This window comes from Vitis riparia, chromosome 2 (assembly GCF_004353265.1).
Source record: "Vitis riparia cultivar Riparia Gloire de Montpellier isolate 1030 chromosome 2, EGFV_Vit.rip_1.0, whole genome shotgun sequence".
Taxonomy (NCBI): Eukaryota; Viridiplantae; Streptophyta; class Magnoliopsida; order Vitales; family Vitaceae; genus Vitis; species Vitis riparia.
Window position 1 is genome coordinate 5347204 of NC_048432.1, and position 19029 is coordinate 5366232.

A 19029-nucleotide genomic window follows, 5' to 3' on the forward strand; every position below is an offset into this window, starting at 1 on the left:
ACTCCCCACCGCCTAGTTTTCCTTTCTCACTTAGCGCATAAGAAGCATGAATGCATGGCTGCCTTCACTTCCCCACACCCATCTTCATACCCATGCTCCAATATTCGTCAAGCTCATCCCCCCATGCTTGCATGGCCGTGCATGGCCACACGAAACTGCCATCACTCCATCCCAACCCTGCAACATCCACGCAAACACCCATCTCCATGTCGATCCCACCCCTCGCCACCTTTTTTTCTCTATGCCCGCGTATCCACCATCACTCACACCTCCATGCGCGCAAGCCCTCTTCAGTGGCTGGGGAACGGGCAGCAGCCAAGCAAGCCTTCCATTCCCCACGGACCTTGCCGGAGCCGCCTTTGGGGTTCGGCACCGCTGCTTCGGTCCGGGGCGCCTCTCTCTAAGTTGTCGATGGCGGCCTGCTCGTCGTCCTCTTCAACTGCTCCCGCTGCATGGTCGATGGCGCCATCAGCAGAGACGTCCACTTGTAGGTGTCGTGGCTTCGAAAGCCATGCATCTCCACCGTCTCGGCGCCGCCATCCCTGCCCCTCTCCTCTACGTCATTGCTAGTGGAGGCTTCGCCTGAAGGAGTTGCCTTGATGGAGAGGGATGCCTTAGGCTGTGAAGGAGCTTGTGTTGGTGACGGGCTTGGTTTTGCCCATGATGGCTTTGGGCTTGGGTTTGAATTTGGAGCCCAGGCCCAAGCCTATGTTGAAGATGGAGCCTTGAGTCTTGCCCATTGATGTCATTGGACTTGGGCTTAAGTTGGAGCCTAGGCCCATTTACATTGATGAAGGCCTTATGCCAATTCCCCTTATTAAAGTGGCCCATGCCCACTTCAAGTTAGCCCATTAGGCTGCCCAATTCCTAAATAATCCTTTAAAAAAAAAAAGAAGAAAAACAAACCTCTAATATCCATAATTAATTAATTCAATCATTCCCATTTATTTGTCATCTTATTTTTTACCAATTTAGTTAACTCAACCTAAAGGCAATTAAAAGACAAAGTATTAAGGTTGAATATCCTTTTCAAAATTTAAAATAACCTATATCTCATCTTCCCTCCTCTAGTTATGTCTAATCACCATATATGAAAATTCTTGTATAAAATTCACTTATGTTGGTCTCGATAAATTTGCTACATCCTAAACTTTACATTCTATTTTCAAAACAAAGGTCCTTAAGTAATTTTTCAAAAAATCCTATGCTTTAATTTAATCTTTCAATCCTAAAGATTCTACAATTCACCTAAATCTTATTTTTACCAATTAGAATTATAATCCCGCATCTATCTAGTTATTCAAAGTCTAATCCTTCAAAAATCCCATGTCTAAATCTAATATTTCAATAATCCGTTTAAATCTCATTTCCATCAATTAAGAATTATCATCATGTATTTATCTAGTTATTTAAAGTATAATCCTTAAAAAACCCTATGCCTTAATTTAATTTTTTAAATATTCGTTTAAATCTTATGTTCATTAATTAGAATTATTATCCTATATCCATCTATCTATCCAGTCTAATCCTTCAAAAATTCTATGTCTTAATTTAATTCTTCAAAATATTTGTTTAAATCTCATTTTCATCCATCATAATTATTTATCCCACATTATCTAGCTATATAAAATCTAAATCTTTCAAGGAAATCATGTCTTAATTTAAATTCTTCAATAATCCGCCTAAATCTTATTTTCATCAATTAGAATCATTATCCTATATTTACCTAATTATTCAAAGTCTAACCCTTCAATGACCCATGTCTTAATTCAACTTTTCAATAGTCCGTTCAAACCTTATTCGTCTAAATGTCATTTTCATTAATTAGGAATTATTGTCTCATATTTATTTATTCAAAGTCTAATCCTTCAAAAATCCAATGTCATAATTTAATTTTCAATCCTAAAAATTCCACTATTCGCCTAAATGTTATTTTCGACAATTAGAAAAACTCCACACTTGTTTATCTCTTTTAAAAATCTCAATCATTGAACTTAATTTTCAAACCCCTAAAAATTCCACTATTCTTTTTATTTGGTTTAAATGTTATTTTCGTTAATTAGTATTATCATCCTATATTAATTTATCTATTTAAAATCCAATCCTTTAAAAAGATCCAATGTCATAGTTTAATTTTCAATTCTAAAATTCTACTATTGATCTAAATGTTATTTTCTTTAATTAGAATTAGTATCTCATATTCATTTACTTATTTAAAGTCTAATCCTTCGAAGATCCAACTCCTTAATTTAATTTTTCAATTCTAAAAATTCCACAATTCGTTTAAATCTTATTTTCATCAATTAGGATTATCCTCCCTTATTTACCTATTTATTTAAAGTCTAATCCTTCGAAAATCCCATGCCTTAACTTAATTTTTCAATAATTCGTTTAAATCTTATTTTCATCAATTAGAATTACAATCCCGTTTTTATCTAGTTATTTAAAGTCTACCCCTTCAAAAATCCGATGTCCTAAGTTAATTTCCAACCCTAAAAATTCCACTATTCTCCTTTATTCATTTAAATGTTATTTTCCTTAAGGAGAATTGTCATCCTATATTTATTTATTTATTCAAAGTCCAATTCTTTAAAAACCTGACTTCCTAATTTAATTTTTAATCTCACAAATCTCACTTTTCATTTTCATCCATCCAAATATCGTTTTGATTAAATTAGTAACATTATTCTATGTTTATCTATTTGTTTTTGTTAAAAATCTCAATCATTGAACTCAATTTTCAGTTTCTCATGCTCCAATCCCCATATTTATCCCGCTACTTATTATTATCATTATCACTATTATTTTATTCATTATTTCTATAAATTCTGCCTTCGAATGACTTTTAAGATTTCTAATTTTTTATAAATCAACTTTCATAATTTCTACTTCTTAAATAACTTACAATCCTGATCATTTTCAAAATTTAACCCCCGTAATCCCAATTTTTGTAACTTAATCTTTTTTTTAAGATCCCGAACCCTCAAATTATTTTCAAAATTCCAACCTCTTTCAAATTCGATTTCTAAAATTCACATTCTCACATTCAACCTCTAAGAGTCTGATCTTCAAATAAACTCTAAAACTCCAATTTTCTAGTGATCTTCGAGATTCCAATTTTTCAATTAAATTTCAAAAGTCTAATTTTCTCTCAAATAGTTTTAATTCCACTCTGGTTTTCAAACGATCTTTCGCTCCTCTTGATTTTAATAAGCGTGAATGAATTTTTCATAATTTTGGAATAATAGAATCTGTGATATTAATTCATGCAAAATAAACGGGTTGTGGTGGGGGCACTGCATAAGTGATTTTACGATTGGTTGATTGATTTGATTATCACACATGATTGATTCATTCTGCTCTATGACATGCATGAGATTATTCTTTTAATTGTGTACTAACCCCCCTTCTTGATAGCGCATTGATCGATTGATGCCAAGGTATGCTTCGTTCTCACTTCGGTCGATTATTTATTAAGTGTTTTGATTCCCTCACGTGCATGATCACCCTAAGTATTCAATGATTCCCACATCAATTGCCACAACAGCTGCATTTTATTTGTAGAGACCCAATTTTAGGGGCATAGAGGGGTGCTACGGTCTTTACCATACCTTCCCGATAAGTAACCTGACCCTCGAACCCGATCCGATTTTTCGTAGATCCCCTTTTCCAAAATAAAGAGTCGCACTTAGGGTTTTCTTTCTTATTTTGTTTACCCTTTTAAAATAAAACGAAAATAAGTGGTGACTCCAAGTCATTTTTCTTAATCAATAAAAATCATTTTTAAAGTAAAAGTCGAGCTCACCATCGAGTGGGAAACGCATGAGCTAAAATGCGGGGTCCACATTATCTTATGCCGGTAAACCAATTTAATAACTTAAAGTAATTTAATAACTTAATTTAAATTATTAAATAAATTAAATATATTTAATAAAATAATTTAATGGTACGATTTAAAATTAAAAAAAAATAACTTAAGATATATCTTAATTAAATCAGTTATTTTATTTATTTTCTTATAAATATAACTATAATTATAAATATATATAATAACTTCCAAATATTCTTCATTAATAACTTAACAATCCATATAACTCCCAACACCATTAGTTACGCTTTCTCTACACCTAATCTCTACTCCTGATTAGGCGATGCATCTGATTTTTATTGTTTTGTATATGTTATTATTATTATTATTATATTTTTTTTCAACTTTAATCCCATTGCTTTATAATTTGATTTCATTTTTTATTTTAATTTTCTAAGTTTTTAATTTCATTTAATGATTTTAATTTCACATATTTTCAATAACTTCCGTAAGTATATTAAAAAAAATATTTTTTTTATATTTACTTTTATCATAAAAACTATGAAAAAATAAAATACAAATATAACATGTGAAATTATAACATTGCCCTCATCTTCTTTACTTGAAAACAACAATCCTAATCCCAAAATGAGCAGTATATTTAAAATTTTTGGATGATTATTTTTTATAACATTTCATTTTTTAGCATCAGAATTATAATAATAAAAAGTTGTATTGAATCTTTTTGTTGAATTTTAATTAATCTTTAATAATTTGTCTTAATGATAAGATGTAGTATATACTTTTATTTTAGTGGGTCCCGCTTGGAAATAAAAATAGAATTTAGGCCCTTCAAGCATGGACTCTTTGTTTCATATGGGGTTTCATAAATTACTTGAAGGCTAACCATTAAGTTCTCTTTTGCCGGTAAATCAATTTAATAACTTATATAAATTAAGTATTTATGATAAAATAATTTAATGGTATGATTTAAGATAAAAAATAAATTTAAATAATAAGTGAAAACAATTAATTTATTTTTAAATATATATTTTCATTTTATATTTTTATCCTATACTTTCTAAAAGATAACAAAGGCGTGCAAAGGTTTCCTCTAATTGAATGGAGATTGGCCCTCGAGTACAAAAGTAGAAGGGAGCTTAATTGCGAGACTCACTCGTCAAGCAGGGACAAAAGTTAGTCTTAGTGATTTCGATGATGTCAAATGAAAGGGTCATTGCTTAATAGATAAAAGTTATTTTAAGGATAACATACTAATCTTTCTCCAAGAGCTCACATCAATGAGAAGGTTTGGCAAATTGATGTGAGCTCTTTGCCATGTGGGGTTGTAGTATGTTCCAAGGGTTGGGATGTTTATCCATTAAAGTGGTAGGTGAGTTGGATTCAAAACATTCCTTGTTATTTTCAAGATTTTCTTTACTACTCCACGACCTTTATTATTATTCTGATCCTATTTGTCTTAATTATAATTTATGAGAAATTAATATATCAATTTGATAATTTAAAATAAATTTTAAGTTAATTTTATCAAATAACTTTAGTATTCAAAATAAAAATTAAATAATAATTTTTTAACATAATAATTTAAATATAATTTAGCTTGAAATCACTTTAAATTATTAAATAATAAATATTAAATTTTATCGAACATCCAAATAAAAAACTAAAAGATAAATTATTATTATTATTATTATTATTATAACGGACCTCCTTTTAGTGATATCATCAAAGTGCAAAAATTGAGACTAAAGCTTATAAAATCGTAATGTTAATATGTTAGGCCTCCATGATACATGATATGTAAATACATTAAAAAAAAGGAAAAAGAAAAAAAAAGCGTATGGATGGATGACACATTAATTACAAGTGCTTATGGAGCCCTTTGGTTGATAAAATCCCTAAAAGCATCCAAAGCAGCCGCCGAAGTCGCCGGAAACCCATTCCCAAACTTACCACTTATCATCTCCGCCCTTTTCTTCATGTCTTTATCACTCGTCACCTTCTCTATTCCGTCAACTATGGCCTCTTTTACGATATTTTCAGAAGCATCCTTAGCAAACACCATGTACCCAATTTTGAGATGTTTCACCACAAGCATCGCATTGGAGTACTGGTCTCCACGGATCGGCCAAGCCAAAAAGGGCACTCCACGCCCTATTGCCTCCACAGTGGAGTTCCATCCACAGTGTGATAGAAATCCACCTGTCGATGGGTGACTCAGTATCAACAGTTGTGGTGCCCACCCACGTATTATCAGACCTCTTTTCCCTACTTTCTCCTCTAATCCATGCGGGTAGTATCCGCTGTCTTCGTTTGAGTCTGAACCCGGTCGTCGAGGTGGACCTGGCCGGCCTGAACCGGGTTGGATCACCCAGATGAATGCCCGGTTCGAGGCTTCTAATGCAAGCGCCAGTTGGGCGTAGCCCTCCATGGTAGGACCTACCTCGCTTCCGAATGACACGTACAGGACGGATCCACGGGGCTTGGAGTCTAGCCACTGGATCACCTCCTCCTCAGTGCAGCTGGATTTCCTGTTGGGTCGGATGTCTCGATCGTGGAGGAGCGAACCGGATGAGTTCCAGTACTGATCTGGCAAAAGCGGGCCCACACCCCAGACCGGGATTCCGGTTTGGTGGGCCACGTACTCGATGAACGGGCGCTCCAGGTCGTCACACGTGTTGATCATAAGCGCGATCGAGCCCGCTGTCTCGTCGACCCACGGTGGCTGGTGCCCCGGTTTGGGTGGCCCCCCGAACTTGGGACCCGACCGTGGTGGTCCTCTTGCACCGGGGGGTCCAGGTGGGCCTCCTGAACCGGGGGGTCCAGGTGGGCCGCCAGGAGGACCGTGAGGGCCGCGTTGAAGGTCGGAGTAAGTCAAGGCCATGTCTTCGGGTAGGCCGGGAAGGGGTAGGACTTCGCCGGGCTTGATGTTGAAGGCGCCGGCTTTCCAGGAGGCGTACTCCATGGCGGCGGAGCAGGCACCGGAGGTGAAGAAAGAAACGAGTGGGATGTTAAACTTATGAAAAATATCTTTGCTCCAGCTCATCATCACATCGATTATGGCACAGAGGGGTGGGACGTAGTCTGGGGATGTGGATCTGGAAGAGAGGAGGGATTCGATGGCCGTACCCAACTGCTGGTGGTGGGGATGGTGGTGGCTCATGGGATCGGAATCCGGGGAGGGCGACGATGGCGGAGGAGGAGGAGGTAATGAGGATGAGATCTCAAAGATGTGGAAGAGAGGAATACGGCGGAGATCGGAGGGGATGGAGGAGGAGAGATTGGAGGAGATGATGAGGGTGGTGTTGAAGGTGCGGGAGGCGAGGTGTTTGCAGAGCTCAATGCAAGGGAGGAGATGGCCTTGCCCAAAAAATGGGAACACTATGATATGGGCAGACATGATAGGTGGTATATTTGGATTTTGGAATGAGATCGAGACGTAGTGGGTTTTATAGAGGGAAAGGAGGAGGATGACTTAGGGGAGAAGCATGGGAGGTTTACTGGTAGGAGGGAATTTGACTGGTAAGTGTGATGTGAGAAAGAGGAGGTGAGGCATCTCCTTTCTTTTCTTACAAGTTACAATGCACCGCGTAGCATAATTTTTTCTCCCGACATTTCATAATGCATATCGTGTGTGAGGGTGGGAGTCGTGTAATGCCGAGTCGACTAGAAGTCGCTAGGTAACCAACAACGTTAGGATCGAGGACAATCTCATTGGAGTTTGGAGTCGGTTCATTTATTTGTCCTTCGAAATGCCTTTGACCGAGTTTTGGACCAAAATAATATTTTTTTATTTAAAAATAGAATTATCTTGATTCATAAATCATAATTCCTCATCACTTTTTCTTTCATTTCCTTGTCACCAATAGTCAATCGTTCGTCCACTAGTCTCCTCCCGGCTCTCCCATTCGGTCTGATGAACTGCACTCGACCATCCACCGATCTCCTGTCAATCCAGTCTGAATTTAAACTTGGATAATCGAAGGGTTAGATCGTCTGGTTTCACACAAATTGGTCAACCATCATTTGACCAAAAACTTGTTGCTCCCCATTCATCTGGTCCAAGTTCCTTCTTTCTAAACTCATTTGCCTGTTACTAAGATGGCCCAAGTTCCTGCCTCCCATGCTCATTTGTCCGCTACCAAGATATGCTGGTTAACACAACAGGTAGAGAAGCATAAGTTCCATAGCCATTTGATTAATAATATGGTAAATATATATATATTAATTTTTATCATATAAAACATTTAAACAGATATAAATATTTTTATCTTTGAATGTTTTTATGATAAATATGAAAATAATATAAATTAATTAATAGAATGATTTTTAAATTTTTTAAAATAAAAAATGCATGGATATGTAATTAAATTAAATATTATATATATATATATATATATATATATATATATATATATATATTATTTAATAAAATTTAATATATTAATACGTTTTTATTTATCTTTATTATTTAATTTAACATATCAAATATAAAAAATAAAATATTATTACAAATTTTAATAATACATATTTTTTATTTTAATAAAATATAAATTATATGTTTATAAAGTTATCGATTTGACTGTGGTTCAACTACTGGTTCAACCAATAAACCGTGAACTGATAATTTTTCTAATTCAATATTTAATCCAATTCTACAAACATTGTTTATTACTTATTCTAACAATCCTTTGATAAAGTCGAACTAGCAATATTAATACACATATGTGTGCATACCTGAACAAACAAAAGATTTTGTATAAAATTCAATGTTTCAACTCAAGTATATGTATATGGGTCCAATTTTGGGACTATAGCTGATGAAAAATCTACACGGGAAACCCGGACTGCGCCGATCAACCTCTCCGGTAACTCATCCTCCGTGTTTCCCTGAGAATCAAAGACAACATCATCAGAAAAAAATTTCATATAAGAGACTGACTTCTTGCGCACATGATGAACCTTAACATAGCAACTCTGGTATAAACAAAGCTTCAAGAAACCATTGTCTCAGAAGAATCATCTTATTATCATTGTTCCTACTATTTCAACACAATGTTTGCCTTTAAAGCTGATACTGGAAAGTGAAAATTTATAAAGAGATGGCTTCTTAATGGAAGGTATACTAGTTCTTCATAAAATAAGGTAAGCTGATCTTTAATTCAGATTTCATAGTCCTTAAACTGGTGACTGGAAAATGTTTTATTGTGATATATGGTCACAAAAATTTACATGCAGGGTGCATATTGTAATGATGTTCTAGTGTGATACTAAACATGTCAGGGGAATACGTAGCATGGACATGGATGGACATGGCAGTGAAAACGTGATACGAATGTGACAACAAAACAACCAACCCCGAAAAAAAAAAAAAAAAAAGAAATATGCTTCAGAGAACTGACTTGATCCACTCATAAAAATCAACTGATCTTTATAATTGCTCACTAAGTCACTAAGTGTTGGCTTGGATACACTTTCTCAGAATAGAAAATTAAAAAAAATTTACTATCTCAAATTTAAAAAGTTTTTGAAGGACATATGGTGAGCCTATTATTTTTGTATAAGAGTTTTTACTTTTTATATAGAAGTTTCTAATTTCAAAAACAAAAAATAAATAATATATCCAACCAAAGCCCAATCTTTACTCATCAAAGAATCTATAAGAAAAGTGAACGGGTTGAAAAATCAGAAGGCTTAAGAATTTTGTTGGGGGTGGGGGGGTTAGGACCCGGTTTTATGCATAGTGTTGTTTGAAAGTATTGGAAGAATCCATAATCCACCAAAGAGAGGACCATTGTGCTTGCCTTCTTCTGAAATTTTTTCGGGATAGAATAGAATCTCCTGGCGGCCCAAACTTTTGAGTATTTTCCTTGGGGTCTTCCCTATGGCTGGTAGCAATTAGCAAATGCTCCAGGGCATCACAAAGCTTGAGAGGGTTATAGGTTTTTAAAAGGAGATTATTAGATGCAGTGCTGGAAAGAAGTTGAGTGGGTTTCAAGATTGTGTCCAAATTTTTGGGTAACCAGAAATATATGTGCAGCACAAGCTACATTAAAGCACCAAAAGGTTTCTTCCACCTATATTCATGTAAAAAGCAAAGGAAATCAAAAGTATTTTTTCCAAGAAATAAACATCCAAGAATAATCTCCAACAACTTCTAGACCGGAGTTTCAATGCCTTTACAAGTCCTTTCACAATGCTCCTTCCATAAGCACTAACCAACTATAATGTGGAGTTTTCCACCTTTCCTCCTATCCTCACTACAAACTCATAATGTCGATTGGACTGCTCCTTGCTCATAAGTTGTGGGGAGCACCTTAAAATTCCAAAAAGGATCAAGATTGCAGATCATAAGTCTCAAGCCTCTGTGCCAGAGAAAGAGATGAATACAGTCGCCATCCTTCTTAACATACAACACTGATTAGCAATGATTCTTCCCCTGCTCACCAGCAGGCATGGTAAACATCATTTTCCAAACTGCTTTACTCATGATGAGTGCCACTGTTGCATGTGCCAAAAAACCCCAAATCTCCTGGATAGTCAACATTGCCTATTCCCTATCGCCACAAAAAGTGATTTACCAAAAAATTATTTTATTCGAAGTCAGGTTCCACTCAATTGCATCAACTGTACCCCAATTCATCCTTACCTTCGATAAAAGTGATTCAGCAGATATTCTACTTTTATTTGAAGTAAGATTCCACTCAATTGCATCACCTCAGCCCCAGTTTTCCACCCCACCATACTACAGATCACTTCAATATTTCCCAGTTGGGAAGAACCCTCATAAAGCTTGGACTGCAGTTTCTACTTAACTGTAACTCTGAACAGATCACTCCTTCAACAGTGTCTTCCCTGATGCATGATCATGCCATAACAACAACCACACAAACCCCTTTCTCACACCTTCCACAACCCTATCCCAACAAATCTCCTACCTCTCGTGAACACCAAAACTCCTTCCCTCGAATTTCCTTAACACTAATTTCATCCACTAACCTTTTCTTCCGCAAATCTTCAAAGCTATTTCCTAACAATGTTCTACTCATCCCTCCACTTTCAACAAACAGACCACCTCATATTTAACCAAGTGGGTCTTTCTTGCCTCCCCATCCCTACCCATAAAAGTTTCTCTGTAACTCACCAAGTTGGTACATGGTGATGATTTTAGTACTGTAAAAAAACTGACACTCCTGTAAGTTATCCAAATTAAAAAGTTTCTTGAATCAGATAAAATATATATAGTTATTGGTTTAAAATGATATAAGCAGGTTCCAGGGCTTGTGCAACAACTTGGCAGGTTTAGACTTTGTCATCTCTAATTAGACAGTCAGTACATGATTAGCTCTCCTGTAAGTGACTCCTTGCTCATGTCATTGAATATAATCAACAACTTATGTAGGAAGTCCTGATCAACACTCATTTAAGATGGTCAGGATTAATAAAGAGAACATACCTGTACAAGGAAAGCCAGGTCAACAACCAAGTTAGGAATTGCACCATTTACAAAGGCCAAAGCTCCATCGACAACAGTTGAAGAACCAAAATCAACATCAATCTACAGAAAATTGAGTGATGTTAACTACAGTATTCCTGAATGAATTTCAGAATTTTTCTTAAGGTAAAATCATATACTATAGAATTTAGAAGGGCCTTTACCTCCAAGTACTTTGGACCACGGATATAATTGCAATCAACTACTTTTCCTAGGAAATGAGGGGTGCTTCCAACAATCCGGCGCACCATCCATGGAGCCTGCATGATACGGTATTGAAAGAACAAGCCCAGAAGATATAGATGTCAGAGAGCACAAAGAAGCAGAAAACAGAATCGGAATTATATTCTAGTGAGGATGAAGAGAAAAAACTGCCCACATCAATATAAGGTTTCATGAAAATGAGATGGCATGTTTTTAAGGGCCATCAAGAAACCCATTGGATACCAGCCACTAATGCATCCTAAGGCTGTGAACTATGTTTAGTCAACATAAAAATCCATAGACAGGACAGGTTCAGTTCAATGACTTAATAGTTTGTACTGAAACTTGGGAATGTTTAAGGTCTGGATGATGAATTTGGGCTGCGTTCAAATATTTACTAACCCACCCAAGCAAAACCAAGAAATGCTTGAGGAAGCAAAGTCAGTTTAACTAAAATAAATATATTGCATTATTATGATAGGTCCTAAGTAACCATGGGAATGGGGAGTTATAAAACGTTTGAGAGGAGAGCAAAAAGGGCTAAAAAGAGAGCAGATGGAGAAAGATGATAGTGCCCCAAGGACGGCTTAAGCTCATACAGGAAATCTCAAGGACTCAAGATGGCTGAAGAGCACTCTTTAGATAAACAAAAATCCTTCTTCAATGAGCCCTCTACAACCCTTTATGTTGAACAACCAATTATCCTAAAAGCATAAGTTTGTAATAGGCCCACAATGTATATCATGCACTCTTAACACCCTCCTTTAAGTGGAGCCTCCATTAGGCTTACACTTCGGGCTTACATGTGAACTTAATAAACTGAGGAAATAAAGTAGCCTCATTTGGGCTTAATAAATCAAGGAAATAAATATGTCATGAGGTTTGAAGACATGACCTCCCACCAAATGAGGCTCTGATACAATGTTGGTGAACCAATTATCCTAAAAGTTTAAACTTGAAAGTTTTGAGCACATGATGTATATCATGTAGTCCACACCTTATTTAAGAGCCCATATTCATAGACTTAACCAATGAGAGGTCTTTGATAGTTATTGACTTGGGAGGCCCATGCTAACCACAAGAACATGCACAATCAATCAAAGATCTCCTGGGTATATTGAATCAAGGGCCACAGCTAGGTTTGTCACAGAAACAGGTCAACCTCTCATATAGTGCATCAAACATAAATGGTGACATGCCCCTTGGACGCGGTGCTCCCCCTCTCTCAATTCAGTTGGAATGGGTATAATTTATGCATAGTCCATTACTCTCGAGGAGCATCCAACTCTATAACCAAATCAAGGTCCTTGAACCAATTTCAAGTAATCAATAACAGCATCTAACCAATGGATCAGCACTCGTTGCATCTTAGCACATGAAGCAAATTGTCACATGCTAATACAAAATTTGGATATGGTGATGTAATGTAGGACACTTAGGGCAGTTCAATGAGAATCCAATGTATCAAATCAAAACATATGGCACATATGCATGGGTCCACAAGGAGAGTGTAAATAACAACCTGCGGTTAGTTATTTGAATAATTTATGGAAGCAATTTGTAGAAGCAATTAAGCATTAAATCTATTGAAGTATGCATGGATCCAGTTGAACAAAAATAATAGTAATAATAAAGAAGTAAATTAATATGATAAAACCTGATTACCACTGCAACTTGAAGCATGACTTTACATGCTTGCTAACCAATTTATTATCCACCCAAACCACATTATGAAAGAAGTGCAAATGCACATGTGTGGCATCTTATCTTAATTCTATACTCTGAGGCATAAAAGATCTGCTAAGAAGTAATCAGCATGATCATCCAAATATAAATTATTGAGCCATACAGGTGGACACAACAGGGGTGATCGCTTCACAGGTAATAGACAGACTTCTGTGACACGAATTATTAAGCACCGCAAGCAGGAGTGAGGACTGCCTGCAACAGTCCTGACATTCTATTTGAGCATCCTTCAAACACTGGAAAATGTAGAAAGTACCTTGGGAACTGATGGGATGAGCTTCAGCCTGCTATTTCGGAACTCATCATAACCATCAACAAATCGTTGCAACAGGGATCCAGTTACTAGTTCCTTAGTTACAAAATAAAATATCATACTGTAGTGTGTTGAACCGGGTACCTGTAAGATTACAACTTTTACTCCTCTTCTGGCATGCAGTAGCACCTAGTTAAAAACTAAAATGTTATGGAGGAAAGCAACTTACTTGCAGGTTTATGACAATAGAGAAAAGTCCTTTCTCTGATGCAACCTACACAGACATTTATAAACAAGAACATAGTTATATTCTAGCACACAGAAATAAAAAATACCAAGAATAAATATTTCAGTAAATTTATATTAGATTAAGTGATATAGATTCTAAGAAAATGTACAGATGACGAGACTCTGATCCTTTAAACAAGTTGTGTATGATTCAATGGAGAACCAACTTATTCAGTTTGGTCGAGTAAATAATTTTTATGGTTAGGCCAATATGAGCCTAGCTTCCTAAGAGGAAAATCCAGGACAGATAATCCAGATTTGAAGAGCTTCTCCTTAGGCTGTAGAAAGAAAACAAATGATAACCCCCACCACAAACACAGACGAAAAAAAAAAGGTGGGGGGTAGGAGGGAAGAGTGATGTAGGACAACCCTAGGATGCTTACCTACACTCAAATAGGTGGGCTAGGGTTTTTAAAATTTTTTAGGATTTAAGAAGAGGAACAAGGGATAAAGTTAATGGTAGAGAAAGATAAAATAAAAAATATAGAGAAAGAAGATAAGAAGAATAAGGGATAGAAACCTTAAAGTCTCACTAAGACCTTCTAGCAGTCTCACCTAGAAGAAAATCAATAGTCTCACCAATGAAAATTGTAATGTATGCAAGAAAACATGATATTATTAATCATCAATCCATTACTTTGATTTACATCGATTTGCCTTAATTATAGACTTCTCTAAGAAATCTAAGTCTACTAGGACTCTAATAACCCATTATGACTCTAATTCTAATTCTCCAATAACCTAATTAGCTACTCCTAATTTAACTCCAACAAATGCTAATCCTAATTTAAGTCCAAGTAATATTAATCCTACTTTAAATCATTACTACAGATGCACTAATATTTATCCATGGATGCAACTGGTTATCACTTACCATGCATTGGGTGTATATCCATTATTATGAACTCAAATACACATAGCAATAAATTATCTTAAAAATGAACATTCCCGAGATAAGTGAGGCTACACCATTAAACATGAGAAGACTATTGGACTAGTAAAGCTTTCTAGGAAATTTTTATATTGTAATCAATTGAAACATTGAAATGATAGCTCAGGCTTACAACAAACATGCACAGGCTTGGACAACTGAACTTAGGCTAATGAGAATTTTTTTTCAAGGATTCTACTTTGCAGTAAAAAGTGCAACCAAAATACTTTATAGGAACTTCCCTACAACATAATTCTCATAAGAAGCACTAGGATTAAATTCGTAGGTTCTATTTAGTGGAGAACCTAGAAATCCATTTGGTCAAAATATCCTGGGCTAAAAGTGGTGGAAAACAAGAAAGTCGCAAGAAATTGAGGAACTAACTCATCTAATGTTTTCTTTTCCCCACGTCTGTTTGTCACCCACTTTTCCTAATTGGAACGTTTGGTTGACATCTTTAGGATAGTTCTCAGTTAGTTCCCTCTTTAAGGTTATCTCTATTTTTATCAATGTAGTCTCTTTTATTCCTGCAAATTTCATTTGGAAATTCAAAGTCTCACCAAAAGTCTTCACCTTTGCATGACTTGTGGCAAAAAGGCCAATACTAATGACTTGCTCCAATGGAGAAGACCATACAAAGCGCTTAGCTTGGAATGGTGTGTATGAGCAGGGAGTCTCTAGATCATTTTTCTATTACATTGCCCTGTAGCATTGACATTATGATGTAGAATGTTTCGACTTGTAGGAATTGACTGGGCTCCACCTGGACAGGAGGAGGCAATGCTGATTATATTCTTCAGAGTTTTTGGAGGACTTCCTCAAGGCAAGAATCTTTGGCGTGTTGCTAACCTCACTTTGATTTGGACTACTTGGCAGGAAAGGAGTGCAAGAATTTTTAAGGATAGGAAGACGTCTCAAGAAACAATTAAGAACTTATTTTACTTCTCTTCTTCCTTGTGGGCTTCCACCAATGAAGGTTTTTTAAGCTTTATTCTACTAGATTGGAACCTAGTTTGCAGAACCACGAGGTTGACTAAGGAGGCACTTTTTGAATGACTACCATCTTCAATGGGTTTTGCTCCGTTTCATTTTGATAGATGTTCTTTGGGCAACCCAAGGTAGTTAGGAACAAAAAGGTTACTTAGGGATCGCTTTCGCAGAGTGTTAAGAGTACCTCTAAACATGCAGGTTGCGATTTAGCCATTAAGGCAAAAATTCTAGCCCTTTCAAAAGGTGATTCTACTATTGTCATATTACGGTAAAGAAGAGGATTCTGGAAGTTTCGTGGGTGGTTATGCCAAATTATTGATATTTCTTCAGAGTTAAGATGTACCCCTCAGGTTCCTCGCTTAGGCAATCATGCAGCAAATAAGTTAGCAAAACATGGAGCTAGACATATGCTTTCTTTTGTAGGAGATTTTATACATCATGAATTATAGCTAGATTTGACTTATTTTTTTTTTTGATAGGAAACCACGCAAGAATATATTGATAGAAAAAGAAGTACAAAAGGAGGATGAGGAATCCTCCTGCCAAAAGTAAAACTAAACAACATGAAAAAATAACAATACTCTAGGCCGTCCCATTGGAACTATTGGATCTACACACTAATAGCCAATCAAGTTGCAAAACGTTAAGGGGGATGCCCTTAAAACCCACTGAACAAAACACCCAAAAGGACGCAAGGAAATGAATGGAATCCCAAAGATTCCCTGAATTCCTAGCCTTGTCATCAAATATCCTAGCATTTCTTTCCCGCCACACAACCCATATTAACGCTATACTCGCGTTTTGCCATAGAATTACCCCTCTCTTGGACTTGCCAAATCCTTTGTAATTGATGAACATCATGTCTGAAATGCTTTTCGGAGGAACCCAATCCATCTTGGCTAGCTGAAAAAGTCTGTGCCACAACCCCAACGTCACTGAACAATGTAGGAAGAGATGATCTGCTAATTCTCCTTGTTCCATACACAACTTACATATGTCAGGGCTAATAGCTTTGTGGGGTCTCCTCAATTGTAGCAAGTCATTGGTATTCACCTTCTTATGAGCCACAAGCCAGACAAAGGCCTTAACTTTGAAAGGGACTTGAGATTTCCAAACAAACTTAGTAGGGAACAATGGAGATGAATCAGGCATTTGGGATAGGGCTGTAAAGAAAGACTTGACTGTGAACAAACCTAAAGACAATAAGGACCATGATCTCGCGTCTGAAGCGGAAGTGGATAGGTTTATACAATCTAGAGAGTGCATGAGGCGTTCTAGATCTTCTATCTCAGAATCGGTTAGATTACGACGGAAATTAAAGTTCCAAGAGAAAGGGCGAGACGAACCAGAGATTGAAGATATTGGAATATTTTTATCCATTACTACTTGAAATAGTCTTGGATATTGGTCTTTTAAAATTTGGTCCCCCCACCACAAATCTTCCCAAAAGCGAATTCTTTCCCCATCTCCTACGATAAACCGAGTGTACTTGGAAAAATCCTGAAAGCCTTGTGCAATGGCCTTCCAGGGACAGCGGTGTGACCATCTGACTATAGTATTGGCATTCCAACCATTTGAGTGTGTCCCGTATATGCTAAGAATGACCTGATGCCATAGAGATGTACTCTCCCTAGGGAACCTCCACAACCATTTCCCTAGAAGAGCACGATTCCTTAAAGGAATCTTCCCAATCCCCAAACCCCCTTTAACCCTCGGCTTGCACACTGCATCCCACCTAACAAGATGATCTCTTTTACCTTCCCCGACCCCTGACCATAGAAAGTCCCTTTGCATCCTGTCAATTTTTGCAGCCATTGAAGCTGGAATCTTAAACAAAGAAAGGAAGTAGCTAGGGATATGGGAAAGGCAAGAGTGTAGGAGAGTTATCCTACCTCCAAGAGATAAGTAAGCCTTTTGCCATCCGTCTAATCTCCTAGATATTCTCTCAATCACTAGATCCCAGAATCCACAAGCAGTTGGTTCCCTCCCAAAGGAAGACCCAGATAAAGAATGGGCCAATCTGAAGCCTTGCAGTCAAGCATCAATGCTAACCTAGAGAGATGATTCTGATCAAGGTTGATGCCAAAAAGATTACTCTTGTCAAGATTGACCTTAAGCCCAGAGATTTGACCAAACACTAACAATAAACTCTTAAGAGTTCGCAATTCTTCCTCTCTAGGGTTAGCAAATAGGATAGTATCATCTGCGAATTGCAGATGGGTCACCCTGCATCTATTTCTACCTACCTTGAAGCCCTCTAGCAAGTTTCTTTCCTCAGCTTTCAACAACATTCTACTCAACACATCTGCAACAATAGTGAATAGGAAAGGGGATAAAGGGTCACCTTGTCTTAAACCTTTAGATGCCTTGACCCATCCTTTAGCATTACCGTTCACTAGAATAGCATAAGAGATCGACGACAGACAACCTCTCATCCAACTCCTCCATTTAGAACTAAAACCCTTCTTCTCCAACACGTGATCTAAAAAATCCCATTTCACATGGTCATAAGCCTTTTCAAAGTCTATCTTGAATACAACTTCCTCCTCCCCTGATCACTTTTTCTCGTCCACAATCTCATTGGCTATAAGAACTGCATCCAGAATTTGTCTCCCTTGAACAAAAGCACCTTGAGTGGAGTGGATGGTCTCGTGTAGAACTCCTCTTAGACGCCCTGACAATACTTTTGCTATTATCTTATATAGACAAGTGATCAGACTGATAGGTCTAAAATTTGAAATCTTCTTTGACCGACTCTTTTTAGGCAAAAGGACTATGAAAGAAGCATTAGTGTTTTCATTAATAATCCCACTATTGTGAAACTCTGCAAACACCCTCACTAAGTCTTCCTTGATCACATCCCAACAGTCTTGAAACACTACTATGGTGAAACCATCAGGCCCCGGCGCCTTATCCCTATCTAACTGAAAGATGGCATTAAAGATTTCTACTTCAGCGAAAGGGGAATCCAACCTAGAAGCACTCTCTTCTGAAATAAGGGACCAATCAATACCTTCTACTCTCCATGACTCGCCAGGAGGACTCGAGTAGAGCTAGATTTGACTTATTGAACCGGTATACACAAATCCACCTTCTTGATCAAACTTTGTATAAAGGATTGTGTAATGAAGAATTTCTCATCCTTGTTTGTGCTTAATATGTTAATGCAACGAAATATTAAAAAAGAAAAAGAAAAAAACCTTGCAACTTAGCATTGTGATCAGTAGGATTAAAACCTGAACTCATTCACTGAGATCCTACAAAATAAATGTGCTTATAGATTTTGTTATTTA

The 19029-nt window shown here is 36.7% G+C and overlaps 2 protein-coding genes across 2 annotated transcripts in view; both read right to left on the bottom strand.

Annotated features, from left to right (window-relative positions):
• Positions 1-5571: 5571 nt before the first annotated feature.
• On the bottom strand, positions 5572-7590 carry LOC117933270 (scopoletin glucosyltransferase-like). Its single transcript, XM_034854651.1, has one exon. It carries the CDS (start codon positions 7227-7229, stop codon positions 5700-5702), a length of 1530 nt encoding a protein of 509 aa, XP_034710542.1. The 5' UTR covers positions 7230-7590; the 3' UTR covers positions 5572-5699.
• Positions 7591-7680: 90 nt separating this feature from the next.
• The window catches only part of LOC117933260 (protein ENHANCED DISEASE RESISTANCE 2-like), an 89022-nt gene continuing 77673 nt past the window's right edge, over positions 7681-19029 (bottom strand). The window contains exons 18-23 of the mRNA XM_034854646.1: positions 13757-13801; positions 13531-13671; positions 11489-11584; positions 11286-11387; positions 8567-8719; positions 7681-7980 (exon numbers count right to left, since the gene is read on the bottom strand). Coding sequence (XP_034710537.1) covers positions 8609-8719; positions 11286-11387; positions 11489-11584; positions 13531-13671; positions 13757-13801 — 495 coding nt within the window. The 3' untranslated portion in view covers positions 7681-7980; positions 8567-8608. The remainder of the gene's footprint in view (positions 7981-8566; positions 8720-11285; positions 11388-11488; positions 11585-13530; positions 13672-13756; positions 13802-19029) is intronic.